At 41.1% G+C, this 12,959-nt stretch overlaps 1 protein-coding gene across 1 annotated transcript in view; it reads left to right on the plus strand.

Annotated features, from left to right (window-relative positions):
• glra1 (glycine receptor, alpha 1) overlaps positions 1 to 12,959 on the plus strand; it is a 279,246-nt gene that overhangs the window by 221,269 nt on the left and 45,018 nt on the right. Inside the window, 1 exon segment of the mRNA XM_020920567.2 lies at positions 6,256 to 6,470. Coding sequence (XP_020776226.2) covers positions 6,256 to 6,470 — 215 coding nt within the window.

Genomic DNA, 12,959 nt, shown 5'->3' on the forward strand with positions numbered 1-12,959 from the left:
GATCTAAACTAGGACTAAACCAGGAATAAACCAGGACTATTTCAGGTCTAAACTAGGGCTAAAACAGGACTAAACCAGGTCTATTTCAGGTCTAAACCAGGACTAAACTTTGGCTAAACCAGGACTAAATCAGGTCTATTTCAAGGCCTAAACTAGGACTATATCAGGTAATATTTCAGGTCTAAACCAGGACTAAACTTGGACTAATCCAGGACTGTATCAGGTCTAAACCAGGTCTAAACCATGACTAAACCAGGACTATATCAGATAATATTTCAGGTCTAAATCAGGTCTAAACCAGGAATAAACCAGGACTATTTCAGGTCTAAAACAGATCTAAACTAGGACTAAACCAGGAATAAACCAGGACTATTTCAGGTCTAAACTAGGGCTAAAACAGGACTAAACCAGGTCTATTTCAGGTCTAAACCAGGACTAAACTTTGGCTAAACCAGGACTAAATCAGGTCTATTTCAAGGCCTAAACTAGGACTATATCAGGTAATATTTCAGGTCTAAACCAGGACTAAACTTGGGCTAATCCAGGACTGTATCAGGTTTAAACCAGGTCTAAACCATGACTAAACCAGGACTATATCAGGTCTAAACCAGGACTAAACTTTGGCTAAACCGGGACTATATCAGGTCTATTTCAGGTCTAAACTAGGGCTAAACTAGGACTAAACTTGGGCTAAAATAGAACTATTTCATTACTAAGGCAGGTCTAAACTTGGACTAAACCAGTACTATATCAGGTCTGCTATTTCAGATCTAAACCAGGTCTAAATTTGGAATAAACCAGGACTATTTCAGGCCTAAAACAGGTCTAAACTAGGGCTAAACCAGGACTAGTGTTTAGCCAAAATACAGACGAGTGCGCTTCTGTATTTTGTCACTGATTTACACGACAATGCTACACGCTTTTATTTTTTACAAATTTATTTATACCTCTGAATTTTTAAAATCTGGTCTCTCTAACTGCACAACAACCTAACACAAGCTAAGCAGGATGACAGGAAATATAAGAAGCGTGTGAAATCAATGACGCACTAGGCTACATACCGACCACTGATCGATTAAACGTGGATTAAACGAGAGGAGGACGGAGAGAGGGATGGAGGAGGAGGAGGAGAAAGAGAAAGAGAGAGCGTTTTGTGCAGCGTTTTAGACCTGGGGGTTGTGGGATCAGTCAAAAGTTTGAAGGTTCGCGGAAGCCGTCAAACTATTCCTCAGTGAAGGGAAATAACCTCGGGACTCTTCACTTTTTCACAGAGAACTTTAAAAGAAACCTCACAAGGAATGGAAAGATGGACGCAGGCTAAAAGGAGCGTTAAACTGTTTCTAGTACCGAGACTGTGAATAGATGCATCTAAAGTGGGCGAGCATCTGTGCCCGTCTAGAGCTGAAACTAACAAGTATTTCGCAGAATCATTAGTGAGAGTGACTTTTAGAGCTTTCTATCATGTTAGAATGTCGTTCCCTCATCAAAAACACGCCTGAAGTGGTTTTATATTTCATCCGTGCATGTTTGAGCAATTAGAGATTTCTCCCGGGCCCTATTTGAACCCTCCTTACGGTCAGGGTTGGGGAGTAACAGATTACATGTACCAGAGTTATGTAATCAGAGTACAAATTATGAGTAACTGTATTCGGTTACAGTTACTGTTTCAGTGAGTGGTAATCGGATTAGAGTTACTTGGTTGAAATGTTGAAATAAATGGATTACACTGCAGTATTTTCCTGTTTTCACAATTTGGGCTATATCCCTTTTTTCTTTCTTTTTTTTTTCTTTTTTTTGGTAATTCCACTCATTGCCGGACACTAAACAAGGACTAAATCAGGACTGAACCAGGTCTGAACCCAGGTCTAAACCAGGTCTAAACCAGGTCTAAACTAGATCTAAACCAGGTCTAAACCAGTTCTTAAACCAGGTCTAAACCAGGTCTAAAACCAGGTCTAAACCAGGACTAAACCAGGACTAAAACCAGGTCTAAACCAGGTCTAAACCAGGACTAAACCAGGACTAAAACCAGGTCTAAAACCAGGTCTAAACCAGGACTAAAACCAGGACTAAAACCAGGTCTAAAACCAGGACTAAACCAGGACTAAAACCAGGTCTAAACCAGGTCTAAACCAGGACTAAACCAGGACTAAAACCAGGTCTAAACCAGGTCTAAACCAGGACTAAAACAGGACTAAAACCAGGTCTAAAACCAGGACTAAACCAGGACTAAAACAGGACTAAACCAGGACTAAAACCAGGTCTAAACCAGGTCTAAACCAGGACTAAAACCAGTACTAAAACCAGGTCTAAACCAGGACTAAACCAGGACTAAAACCAGGTCTAAACCAGGTCTAAACCAGGACTAAAACAGGACTAAAACCAGGTCTAAACCAGGACTAAACCAGGACTAAAACCAGGTCTAAACCAGGTCTAAACCAGGACTAAACCAGGACTAAACCAGGTCTAAAACCAGGTCTAAAACCAGGACTAAACCAGGACTAAAACCAGGTCTAAACCAGGTCTAAACCAGGACTAAAACAGGACTAAAACAGGATTTAACAGGACTAAATCATGCTGCGTGGACCATGTCTCCTCTTCTTCTATCAATAATATTTTTAATACGGCTCAGTAAAGTCTGGGCTTTTTATTTTCTTTTAACAGACAAAACATCTTATGTGAAGATATTCTAGTCTTTGCTTCTCTACAGAAAATCAAGTAATCCAAAGTATTCAGATTACGTAACTCACTTGAAGCAATTTAATGGGGGAATACATTTTAAAAGTCACCTTCCCAACACTGCTTATGGTTAGCTGTAAGATTCTGTACAAGGCTCCGCCCACAAGCTTGATCTTTTCAAGTCTTTTGAACCATATCACTTTTGTTTCTGGTTCTGATATTGTCATATTTTAGTTTTGGGATTCGGACATTGTAATTGTGTGGTTGTTAGATCCTAACAGTAGTGATGGGCCAACGGAGCCTGGTGAAGCATTGACACCTCAGTCGCAATATTGTCTCAAATGGTGAAACACTGACTTCTAGTGGACAAATTTAATAATAAGACAATACTTGTGTGCAGAGCAACACCGTACCTAACAACAACAATAATAATGATGATTTAAAATAATATGTACAAGAGCAACATAAATAACATGCTGTAAATAAGAAAAGAGGTGTTACCTTGTTAGGTGGAATTAGATCAAAATAATCCCAAACCATGGATCGCTTTTTTCCACTTGTAGATGCCATCGAAAATGAAACAAATGCCAGAAGTCGCCTTGTGGGAGGGGATTCTTGAAGCTTGGGGTGAAATTTCTCCAGATTACCTCAACAAATTAACAGCTAGAATGCCAAAGGTCTGCAATGCTGTAATTGCTGCAAATTGAGGATTCTTTGACGAAAGCAAAGTATGAAGGAAAAAAAAAAATTTCAAATACAAATCATTATTTCTAACCTTGTCAATGTCTTCAATATATTTTCTATTAATTTTACAACTCATGGTGGTAAATAAGTTTGACTTTTCATGGAAAACACAAAATTGTCTGGTGACCCCAAACTTTTGAACGGTAGTGTATGTATTTATTTTATCTTTGACTAAATGATGTTTTAATGGCGTCTTTTATTCTGTGGTTTGTGTTTTTAATGTGTTCTAATTTACGGGCTTCTTCTCCGATGTGGTTTTGACACCTCAAACGGCCAATAAACTGAAACTGAAATCATCTAGATCAGGCGTGGGCAAACTACGGCCTGGGGACCATATGCGGCCCTTTAATCTTTTTAATCCGGCCCGCCGAACATGAAGAATAGAATAATTTTCAGTGTTTTAAAAGTCATTTCTATAAATAGCAAATATCGTGGGACTTGAAAGACAGATATTTTGTTGTAATGCTTCGTAATGATTTTCAATTATGGGATATCTTAATGACACGGGATATTTTTTCTACATACCCCATGTTATTTTGTTCTCTTATGAGGTGGATTACCAAAAAACTCCTTCCATCAAATTTTAGAAGCCTTTGTGGCCCATGAGTCAAAAAGTTTACCCACCCCTGATCTAGACGATTGCAGTGACGATTGTAGTGAAGGAGGCATGGAGCACTTCCTGTATTACAACATGACATCACAAGGTGGAGCGAAGTTTTTTCAGCAACATAAACACATAGATCAGAAAGTAGTGTAACACGGGCTCTTTAAATTCGAGGTCATTTGAGCTAAATTATGTTGTGAAAAATGATGAAAAGGCAATTCACCAGAAATACAGCTCCATAAATGCCACAGAGGAGAGAGAAAGAAAGAAAGAAAGAAAGAGAAGAGAGAGAGAGAGAGAGAAATGATAGAGAAAGAGAGGGGGGAACCTGCTGCAGATCTAATGTGGACTGGGTGAAAATGAGCCAAAAGTTTGTGAAGAACAGTGACATTTGGAGCAGACAAAGTTCAGCCCAAACTTTTCACTGGATCATGACACAAACTTCTGCAGTGACAAGAGGAGAGAGAGAGAGAGAGAGAGAGAGAGTAAAAGAGAGAAGGAGGAGGGGGGAGAGAGGAGAGAGAGAGAGAGAGAGAGAGAGAGAGTAAAAGAGAGAAGAAGGAGGGGGGAGAGAGAGAGAGAGGGAGGGAGGGGGTACTGACTTATCTTTGGTCAGAATTACACAGTCAGTACCATGTTCATTATCTTAAGTTTTATCTCAAATGAGTCCTGCATTTGAGTTTTCAGAAAATCCACCCACTTCTCTGGATTTAGTCAGTGAAAAACAGAACTACTTCATTTTAAACAGTTTGCAGAAGCAGTTATTTACCTCATGCATTATTCAGCACAATGAATTTATAAGGAAGGAGGTCGGAGTAGAGCCGCTGCTCCTCCACGTTGAGAGGAGCCAACAGACATCTGTTCCAGATGCCTCCTGGGCACTTCTCTCAGGAGGTGTTCCAGACATGTCCCACCAGGAGGCCGCGGGGAAGACCCAGAACACACTGAAGGGACTACACTACCGTTCAAAAGTTTGGGGTCACTTAGAAATTTCCTTATTTTTGAAAGAAAAGCAATGTTTTTTTCAATGAAGATAACTTTAAACTAATCAGAAATACACTCTCTACATTGCTAATGTGGTAAATGATTATTCTAGCTGCAAATGTCTGGTTTTTGGGGCAATATCTACATAAGTGTATAGAGGCCCATTTCCAGTAACTGTCACTCCAGTGTTCTAATGGTACAATGTGTTTGCTCATTGCGTCAGGAGACTAATGGATGATTAGAAAACCCTTGTGCAATCATGTTAGGACAGGTGAAAACTGTTTATCTGGTTAGAGAAGCTATAAAACTGACCTTTCTTTGAGCAGGTTGAGTATCTGGAGCATCATATTTGTGGGGTCAATTAAATGCTCAAAATGGCCAGAAAAAGAGAACTTTCATGTGAAACTCGACAGTCTATTCTTGGTCTTAGAAATGAAGGCTATTCTATGCGAGAAATTGCCAAGAAACTGAAGATTTCCTACAACGGTGTGTAGTACTCCCTTCAGAGAACAGCACAAAAGGCTCTAAGCAGAGTAGAAAGAGAAGTGTCCATTCAGCCAATCCAACTTGTGGGAGGGGATTCTTGAAGTGTGGGGTGAAATTTCTCCACATTACCTCAACAAATTAACAGCTAAAATGCCAAAGGTCTGCAATGCTGTAATTGCTGCAAATTGAGGATTCTTTGACCAAAGCAAAGTTTGAAGGAAAAAAAAATTATTTCAAATACAAATCATTATTTCTTACCTTGTCAATGTCTTGACTATATTTTCTATTAATTTTACAGCTCATGGTGGTAAATAAAAGTGTGAGTTTTCATGGAAAAAAAAGACTCTCAACTGGCCTGGGAACTCCTTGGGGTCCTCCTGGAGGAGAAGGGGGAAGTGTTTGGGGTGAGGGAAGACTGGGAGTCACTTCTTAGACTGCTGCATTTGTTCACTGATCTGAAGGTTGGCCGTTCGAGTCCCTCTTGACATAAATAGTGTTATTTGAGCGGTCAGATCCACTGACTCACAGGTTGGCGGTGCAATTCCAGCTTCCACACATGATGTGTGTGTAACGGGTGAGTGGTTCCTTGTTGTAAAGCACTTTGAGCCTTGAAGGTGGAAAAGCGCTGTATAAACCAGTTAACAGTGACTGGTGCAAGACACATTTTACCTAAATACAATGGAAAAAATGTTATACAGGATCTTTAAGTCTAATTTTCTCTCTCCCTCTTTCCCTCCCTCTCTCTCTCTGTATTCCAGGTAAATTCACGTGCATCGAGGCCCGTTTCCACCTGGAGCGTCAGATGGGATATTACCTGATCCAGATGTACATTCCGTCTCTCCTCATCGTCATCCTCTCGTGGGTCTCCTTCTGGATAAACATGGACGCCGCTCCGGCTCGGGTCGGACTGGGCATCACCACGGTGCTCACCATGACAACGCAGAGCTCCGGGTCCAGGGCCTCGCTACCCAAGGTCAGAAAACTAGGCAATATAGGTTTCCAAATCTTATTACAACCAGGAGAGAGGTGATGCATTATTCAGACAGTTTAAAGTACTTTGGGCTCCTCGGCCTTGCTTTTCCGCTGCTCACACTATGAATAATGCAGATATTGTGGAGTTGTGGTAGACTGAATATGTAAGATTACTCCAACCCAAGAAAAAAAAAAAAAAACACAACGTCAGGTGAGGTAACAGATTTGAAACATGGTGAAAATTTGGCAAACTTTGCATAATACTAAACTTTTAAAACTTAAAATCTATGAACATGTAAACATTATAATGATGCATTCTTCTGATTCTGTAACAGAGAAGTTTAAATGGCCATAATATGAGACTATCTCTGTTTTAATGTCGTCTCCTCATCACAAACACGCATGGAGTTGTGTTTTGTTTCATTATTTTCATTATTTCATTCACATGTTTAACAGACAAACCCTACACATGTAAAAACTCTCTGTTCCACCTTGTGATGTCATGTGGTAATACAGGAAGAGCTCCACTGTGTTTTTAAACTCCATACACCTTCACTAGAATCATTTGGATAATTTCAGCCCAAGTAGCTGTTAACTTGAAAACTACCATTTCATGACATCACAAGGTGGATCAGGGTATTTTGAAAATATATAATATTTTGTTTTAAAATTGTCAATCGTTATGGCAACGGTCCTAAATTGTCATCATTCTGAAGGCCATGGATTGTAGCTACAGCTGCTCTAGGGCACACAAGAAGTGAGTCTCCAATCACCAATCACTGTAACACCGCAATGATTCAATGAGACAATGTGTCTGAAGTGTCTTGCTGAAGGACACAACAGTATGTAGAGCTGATTGAGTTTATTTCAAATGGATCTAACGGACAAAAGCATGCGTCAAATGTTAATTATTTGTACTGTCCTCACATGAACTTTGTGCATTTTGACCCATCCTTTAAATCGTGAGCTGGGCTGGGTCAGGACGGTCCTGTAGCTGGAGGATTTTAGAGCATGTGTATGTTTCTGTCCCTTCTGCTATAGGTCGTCTGGGGTCTGGTTTTGTTTTTCAGAGCAAATGCACTGAGTAAAATGTTGCTATGGAGATAATACAGGCTACTGAAAAACTTTCTCATAAATGAGTAGTTTTCCCCCCAGAAAGTATATTGTAAATGCAGAACTTTATAACAAAACAGGCTCAGGTACGCTGTGTTCTTCTCATTATAAACATTTATTTACTGCAAATCTGACCCATGAGCCATGTGAGTCACGATACGAGGCTTTGGGGTGAGAGCTGATTGGCTGTGCAGGGTGGTCACATTTGTGTCTTGGAAAAGCTGTTCTAAAGCTGTTGTCATGGACAAATCATTCTTTAATATGAACACTAGGGAGGTTTGAGAGAGATAGGGACTAGTTAGACAGATATAAATATATTCTTCACTTTCACAGTTTGAAAATCAGGTACTCCATAATCCATAATCTACTCCATAAAGTAGAATGATCAAAGTACAGATATACATGTAGTTAAAGATGAAGTAGTAGACTTAGACTTGGACTTAGACAAACTTTATTGATCCACAAGGAAAATTATTTGGACACAGTAGCTCACACATCACAAGAATTACAATAACAAACAGAAAATACAAATATTAATAATACATTTTAAATAAGAAGCAAAAATAGCAAGAGACTGGTGCCAAATAAGCCATAATTATATAACAGTATATGTATATGTATAAGTGAAAATAAAATATAGAAATAGAGCAGAAGAATTTGACAGTGTTTCCCAGCGGAGTGTTTGAAATATTCAAGAACGAAACAGAAAGGTACTGGATTTAAATGACTATGGCTAGAGAAGAACAGCCTGTCGTGGATTTACTTGAAACTTTCTGGGTGTACTATACGGTGCAAAAGTAGGAGGCCGGTGCGGATTTAGTATGCAGTAATTCTGATGGGAAAGACAAGGACCATATTGGCTAAAAAGAGGAGTAAGTAAAAGAAGTAAGAAAACCTGCTAGGCAGTAATTAAGGAGCCTTGAGATGCTTATTTCAGTTCTGTAATCATTCTGTCACTTTGGCTACGTTCAGTCTGTCTTTTCAGATGTTATTTATTCTATCTATACTGTCTACCCCCTCTCCCCTATCACTTTCACTCTGCTATTTTTCTCCCTCCCTCTCTCTTCCTCTTTTTGTCTCTCCCTCTCTCTCTCTCTCTCTCTCTCTCTCTCTCTCTCTCTCTCTCTCTCTCTCTCTCTCTCTCTCTCTCTCTCTCTCTCTCTCTCTCTCTCTCTCTCTCTCTCTCTCTCTCTCTCACACACACACACACACACAGTCTGGTCTTGGAAAGTGTAACTTTGGCTACGTTCAGACTGCAGGGCTTAATGCTCAATTCCAATTTTTTTGTGAAATCCAATGTTTTTGCGAAGTCGTTCACATTTCCAATTAAATGTGACTTGTATGTGACTTCCAGTGTGAACAGTAAACGGACCGAAAGTGTCCCGCATGTGCACTGGAGACATGACGACGTCAACCGCAGTGAGCGTGCTCTGTGTTTACGGAAGTTGTCCAAACATGGACGTGAGCATTGAGCACCTGGAGATTTTAAAGTTCCTCTCGTACCGGAGCCAGAACATGAACAACTTACTTGTTTTAAGGAGGAGATTGAGAAGGAGAAGGACGAGGTTTTTGGCCGTGGTGTTTTCTGGGACAGCGGCAGCGATGCCCGTTGAAAGGAACGTGTGGATGTGGAGACGGAGCCAAGAGTGGTGAGTGGTGATGTGCTTCGCTTCAGTGACATGGAGTTCATTAAGAATTTTTGCTTACTTCAGTGCAGAATAGTGACATTTGTGGCTTGTTGATAACGTGTAGGTGAATGAATGCGCTTTGGCCGTTCAGACTGAAGTCACATGTCAAAAGATCAGATATGTATCGGTTTCAGGAGCCCATATCCAAGTGTCCTGGGTCACATTTGAAAAAATTGGATCTGTGTGGTTCAGACTGTCATTAAAAGATCAGATACAGGTCACATAGGGGCCAAAAAATCATTGCAGTCTGAACATAGCCTAAGTCACTGGTCAAGTAGTAGCATGTTTGTTGCAACTTATCCTGGTGCAATATAAGATTGAGACTTCAGTGCTCTTGACTTTCTGTGCACAAAACGGTTGTGTGGATGCCAAATTGATGCTGAAATGTGTCTGGTGTAATAATAGATTTTCTTCGGGTGTTTTGTGGAGTGGGTAAGACTGTTTTTAGTGGCAGGAGAACCATGACCATTGACATGCACTAGTCTAGCACCAATGACCTCTGCAAATACAAGGACTGGATGGAATATTTTTAAAAGTGTCTCCACACGTCTCCAACACTCTGGCTCACGAGGAAATGAGGCCCTATGTCCAAAATTCCAATGTGTCCCTTTAAGCCTTATGTGTTTGATTTGTTTGCAGACCGTTGCGCTGGGCAGAAAGATAAATCTGAAGCGGTCAGTCATTCTTAGTAAGTCTACATCTGCTCAAGAGAATGCCACTGCTGCATCACTGATTATGTCCTGAAACCCTGGGAAAGCAGGAAAGCCCTTTGCTGATGCTGAAATAGTAAAACAATGTACTGCTGATATGGCTGAGGGGGTGCTGACTTTTGATGGCAAAATGAGGAAAACTGTTGTAGAACTATAAGAGCAGGTGGGCAGGGTATTTTATATATAGCACGTAATTGTATAAAGAGATCTGTTTTTTATTGGTTCTGTTTAGAGTGCACTTCTGCTGTGGTATTGTTTGAATCTGCTTTACACAATTTGAGATTTTCCAACAAATGCAGCAGTCATTGAAAAAGAAACATTGTGTGCTTTTGATAAATGGCTTTTAGTTAGTTGTTGTGGGATTTATAATTGTTGATCAGTTGTTGAATTTTACCGTTAAAATCATTGAAATAAATCATTGTTTACTGGCAGATATTTTTGTGGACCCCAGTTTTGCAATGTGGAAATATTTTGGCCCCAGGGAAATTTAATTAGAGACCCCCTGCTCTATAGTCTGGTGCAGTGGGTGAGTTGTTGTACAGTTGTAGGGAGTATTATCTGTTACATAAGGGTGAGTTGTACAGTTGTAGGGAGTATTATCTCTTACATAAGGGTGACTTGTTGTACAGTTGTAGGGAGTATTATCTGTCCCTCTATAGTCTGGTGCAGTGGGTGAGTTGTTGTACAGTTGTAGGGAGTATTATGTGTCCCTCTATAGTCTGGTGCAGTGGGTGAGTTGTTGTACAGTTGTAGGGAGTATTATCTGTCATATTTGGTGCAGTGGGTGAGTTGTTGTGCAGTTGTAGGGAGTATTATCTGTCCCATTTGGTGCAGTGGGTGAGTTGTTGTACAGTTGTAGGGAGTATTATCTGTCCCATTTGGTGCAGTGGGTGAGTTGTTGTGCAGTGTAGGGAGTATTATCTGTCCCATTTGGTGTAGTGGGTGAGTTGTTGTGCAGTGTAGGGAGTATTATCTGTCCCATTTGGTGCAGTGGGTGAGTTGTTGTACAGTTGTAGGGAGTATTATCTGTCCCATTTGGTGCAGTGGGTGCATTGTTGTACAGCTGTAGGGAGTATTATCTGTCCCGTTTGGTGTAGTGGGTGAGTTGTTGCGCAGTTGTAGGGAGTATTATCTGTCCGTCTGTAGTCCATGATGGAGAGCAGTTTGTCCAGTGTCCTCGTGTCCCTCGCTGTGACAAATGTCGTATATGTATGCACGTATAGGATCCCCTGTTGACATTTGTGAGCCTAAAGAGGAGAAAAATGAGCACTGCACACTCCCATGAGGCCGTGTTAGCTCCAGATGAGGTGTAAAGGTTAATATGGCTCCAGTCTAATACAGTGAGTTATGGGATCTGCCTTTACAAACAGAAGACAGCGGTTTGTTTACAGTTCAGATGGCCTGACCTCCACAGCCCTAAAGCTAACAAGAGACGAACAGCGAGAGGCTAACCAGGGGTAGTCCTTCAGCAAACACAGACCGACCCTGAGGACAAGAATGCAAACACTTAACATCCATCTGTATTCAGTTTTTTTTTTTTTTTTTTTTTACATATCTGGCTTTTTCACATTAAACTCCACCAGTCTTAGTTACAGGTCCAATCTGTGGAGAGGCAATCTTGATTATATAAAGCCCTGTCTACACGTATTTGATTCGTTGTCGTTGTGGATGCAGTGTTCATCCACACTACTCTTCTGGCGCAGTGGGTGAGTTGTTGTACAGTTGTAGGGAGTATTATCTGTTACATAAGGGTGAGTTGTTGTACAGTTGTAGGGAGTATTATCTGTCCGTCTATAGTCTGGTGTGGTGGGTGAGTAGTTGCACAGCTGTAGGGAGTATTATCTGTTACATAAGGGTGAGTTGTTGTACAGTTGTAGGGAGTATTATGTGGCCCTCTATAGTCTGGCGCAGTGGGTGAGTTGTTGTACAGTTGTAGGGAGTATTATGTGGCCCTCTATAGTCTGGCGCAGTGGGTGAGTTGTTGTCCAGTTGTAGGGAGTATTATCTGTCCGTCTATAGTCTGGTGTGGTGGGTGAGTTGTTGCACAGCTGTAGGGAGTATTATCTGGCCCGTTTGGTGCAGTGGGTGAGTTGTTGTACAGTTGTAGGGAGTATTATATGGCCCTCTATAGTCTGGTGCAGTGGGTGAGTTGTTGTCCAGTTGTAGGGAGTATTATCTGTCCGTCTATAGTCTGGTGCAGTGGGTGAGTTGTTGTCCAGTTGTAGGGAGTATTATCTGTTACATAAGGGTGAGTTGTTGTACAGCTTGTAGGGAGTATTATGTGTCCCTCTATAGTCTGGTGCAGTGGGTGAGTTGTTGTACAGCTGTAGGGAGTATTATCTGCCCCATTTGGTGCAGTGAGTGAGCTGTTGTACAATTGTAGGGAGTATTATATGGCCCTCTATAGTCTGGTGCAGTGGGTGAGTTGTTGTCCAGTTGTAGGGAGTATTATCTGTCCGTCTATAGTCTGGTGTGGTGGGTGAGTTGTTGCACAGCTGTAGGGAGTATTATCTGGCCCGTTTGGGTGCAGTGGGTGAGTTGTTGTACAGTTGTAGGGAGTATTATCTGTCCATCTATAGTCTGGTGCAGTGGGTGAGTTGTTGTACAGTTGTAGGGAGTATTATCTGTCCATCTATAGTCTGTGGTGCGGTGGGTGAGTTGTTGCACAGTTGTAGGGAGTATTATCTGTCCCGTTTGGTGCAGTGGGTGAGTTGTTGTCCAGTTGTAGGGAGTATTATCTGTCCATCTATAGTCTGGTGAAGTGGGTGAGTTGTTGTACAGTTGTAGGGAGTATTATCTGTCCATCTATAGTCTGGTGCAGTGGGTGAGTTGTTGTACAGTTGTAGGGAGTATTATCTGTCCATCTATAGTCTGGTGCAGTGGGTGAGTTGTTGTACAGTTGTAGGGAGTATTATCTGTCCATCTATAGTCTGGTGCGGTGGGTGAGTTGTTGTACAGCTGTAGGGAGTATTATCTGTC

Source organism: Boleophthalmus pectinirostris, unplaced genomic scaffold, assembly GCF_026225935.1.
Source record: "Boleophthalmus pectinirostris isolate CB_2022bp ecotype Guang Dong unplaced genomic scaffold, ASM2622593v1 HiC_scaffold_23, whole genome shotgun sequence".
In the NCBI taxonomy this organism is placed as follows: domain Eukaryota; kingdom Metazoa; phylum Chordata; class Actinopteri; order Gobiiformes; family Gobiidae; genus Boleophthalmus; species Boleophthalmus pectinirostris.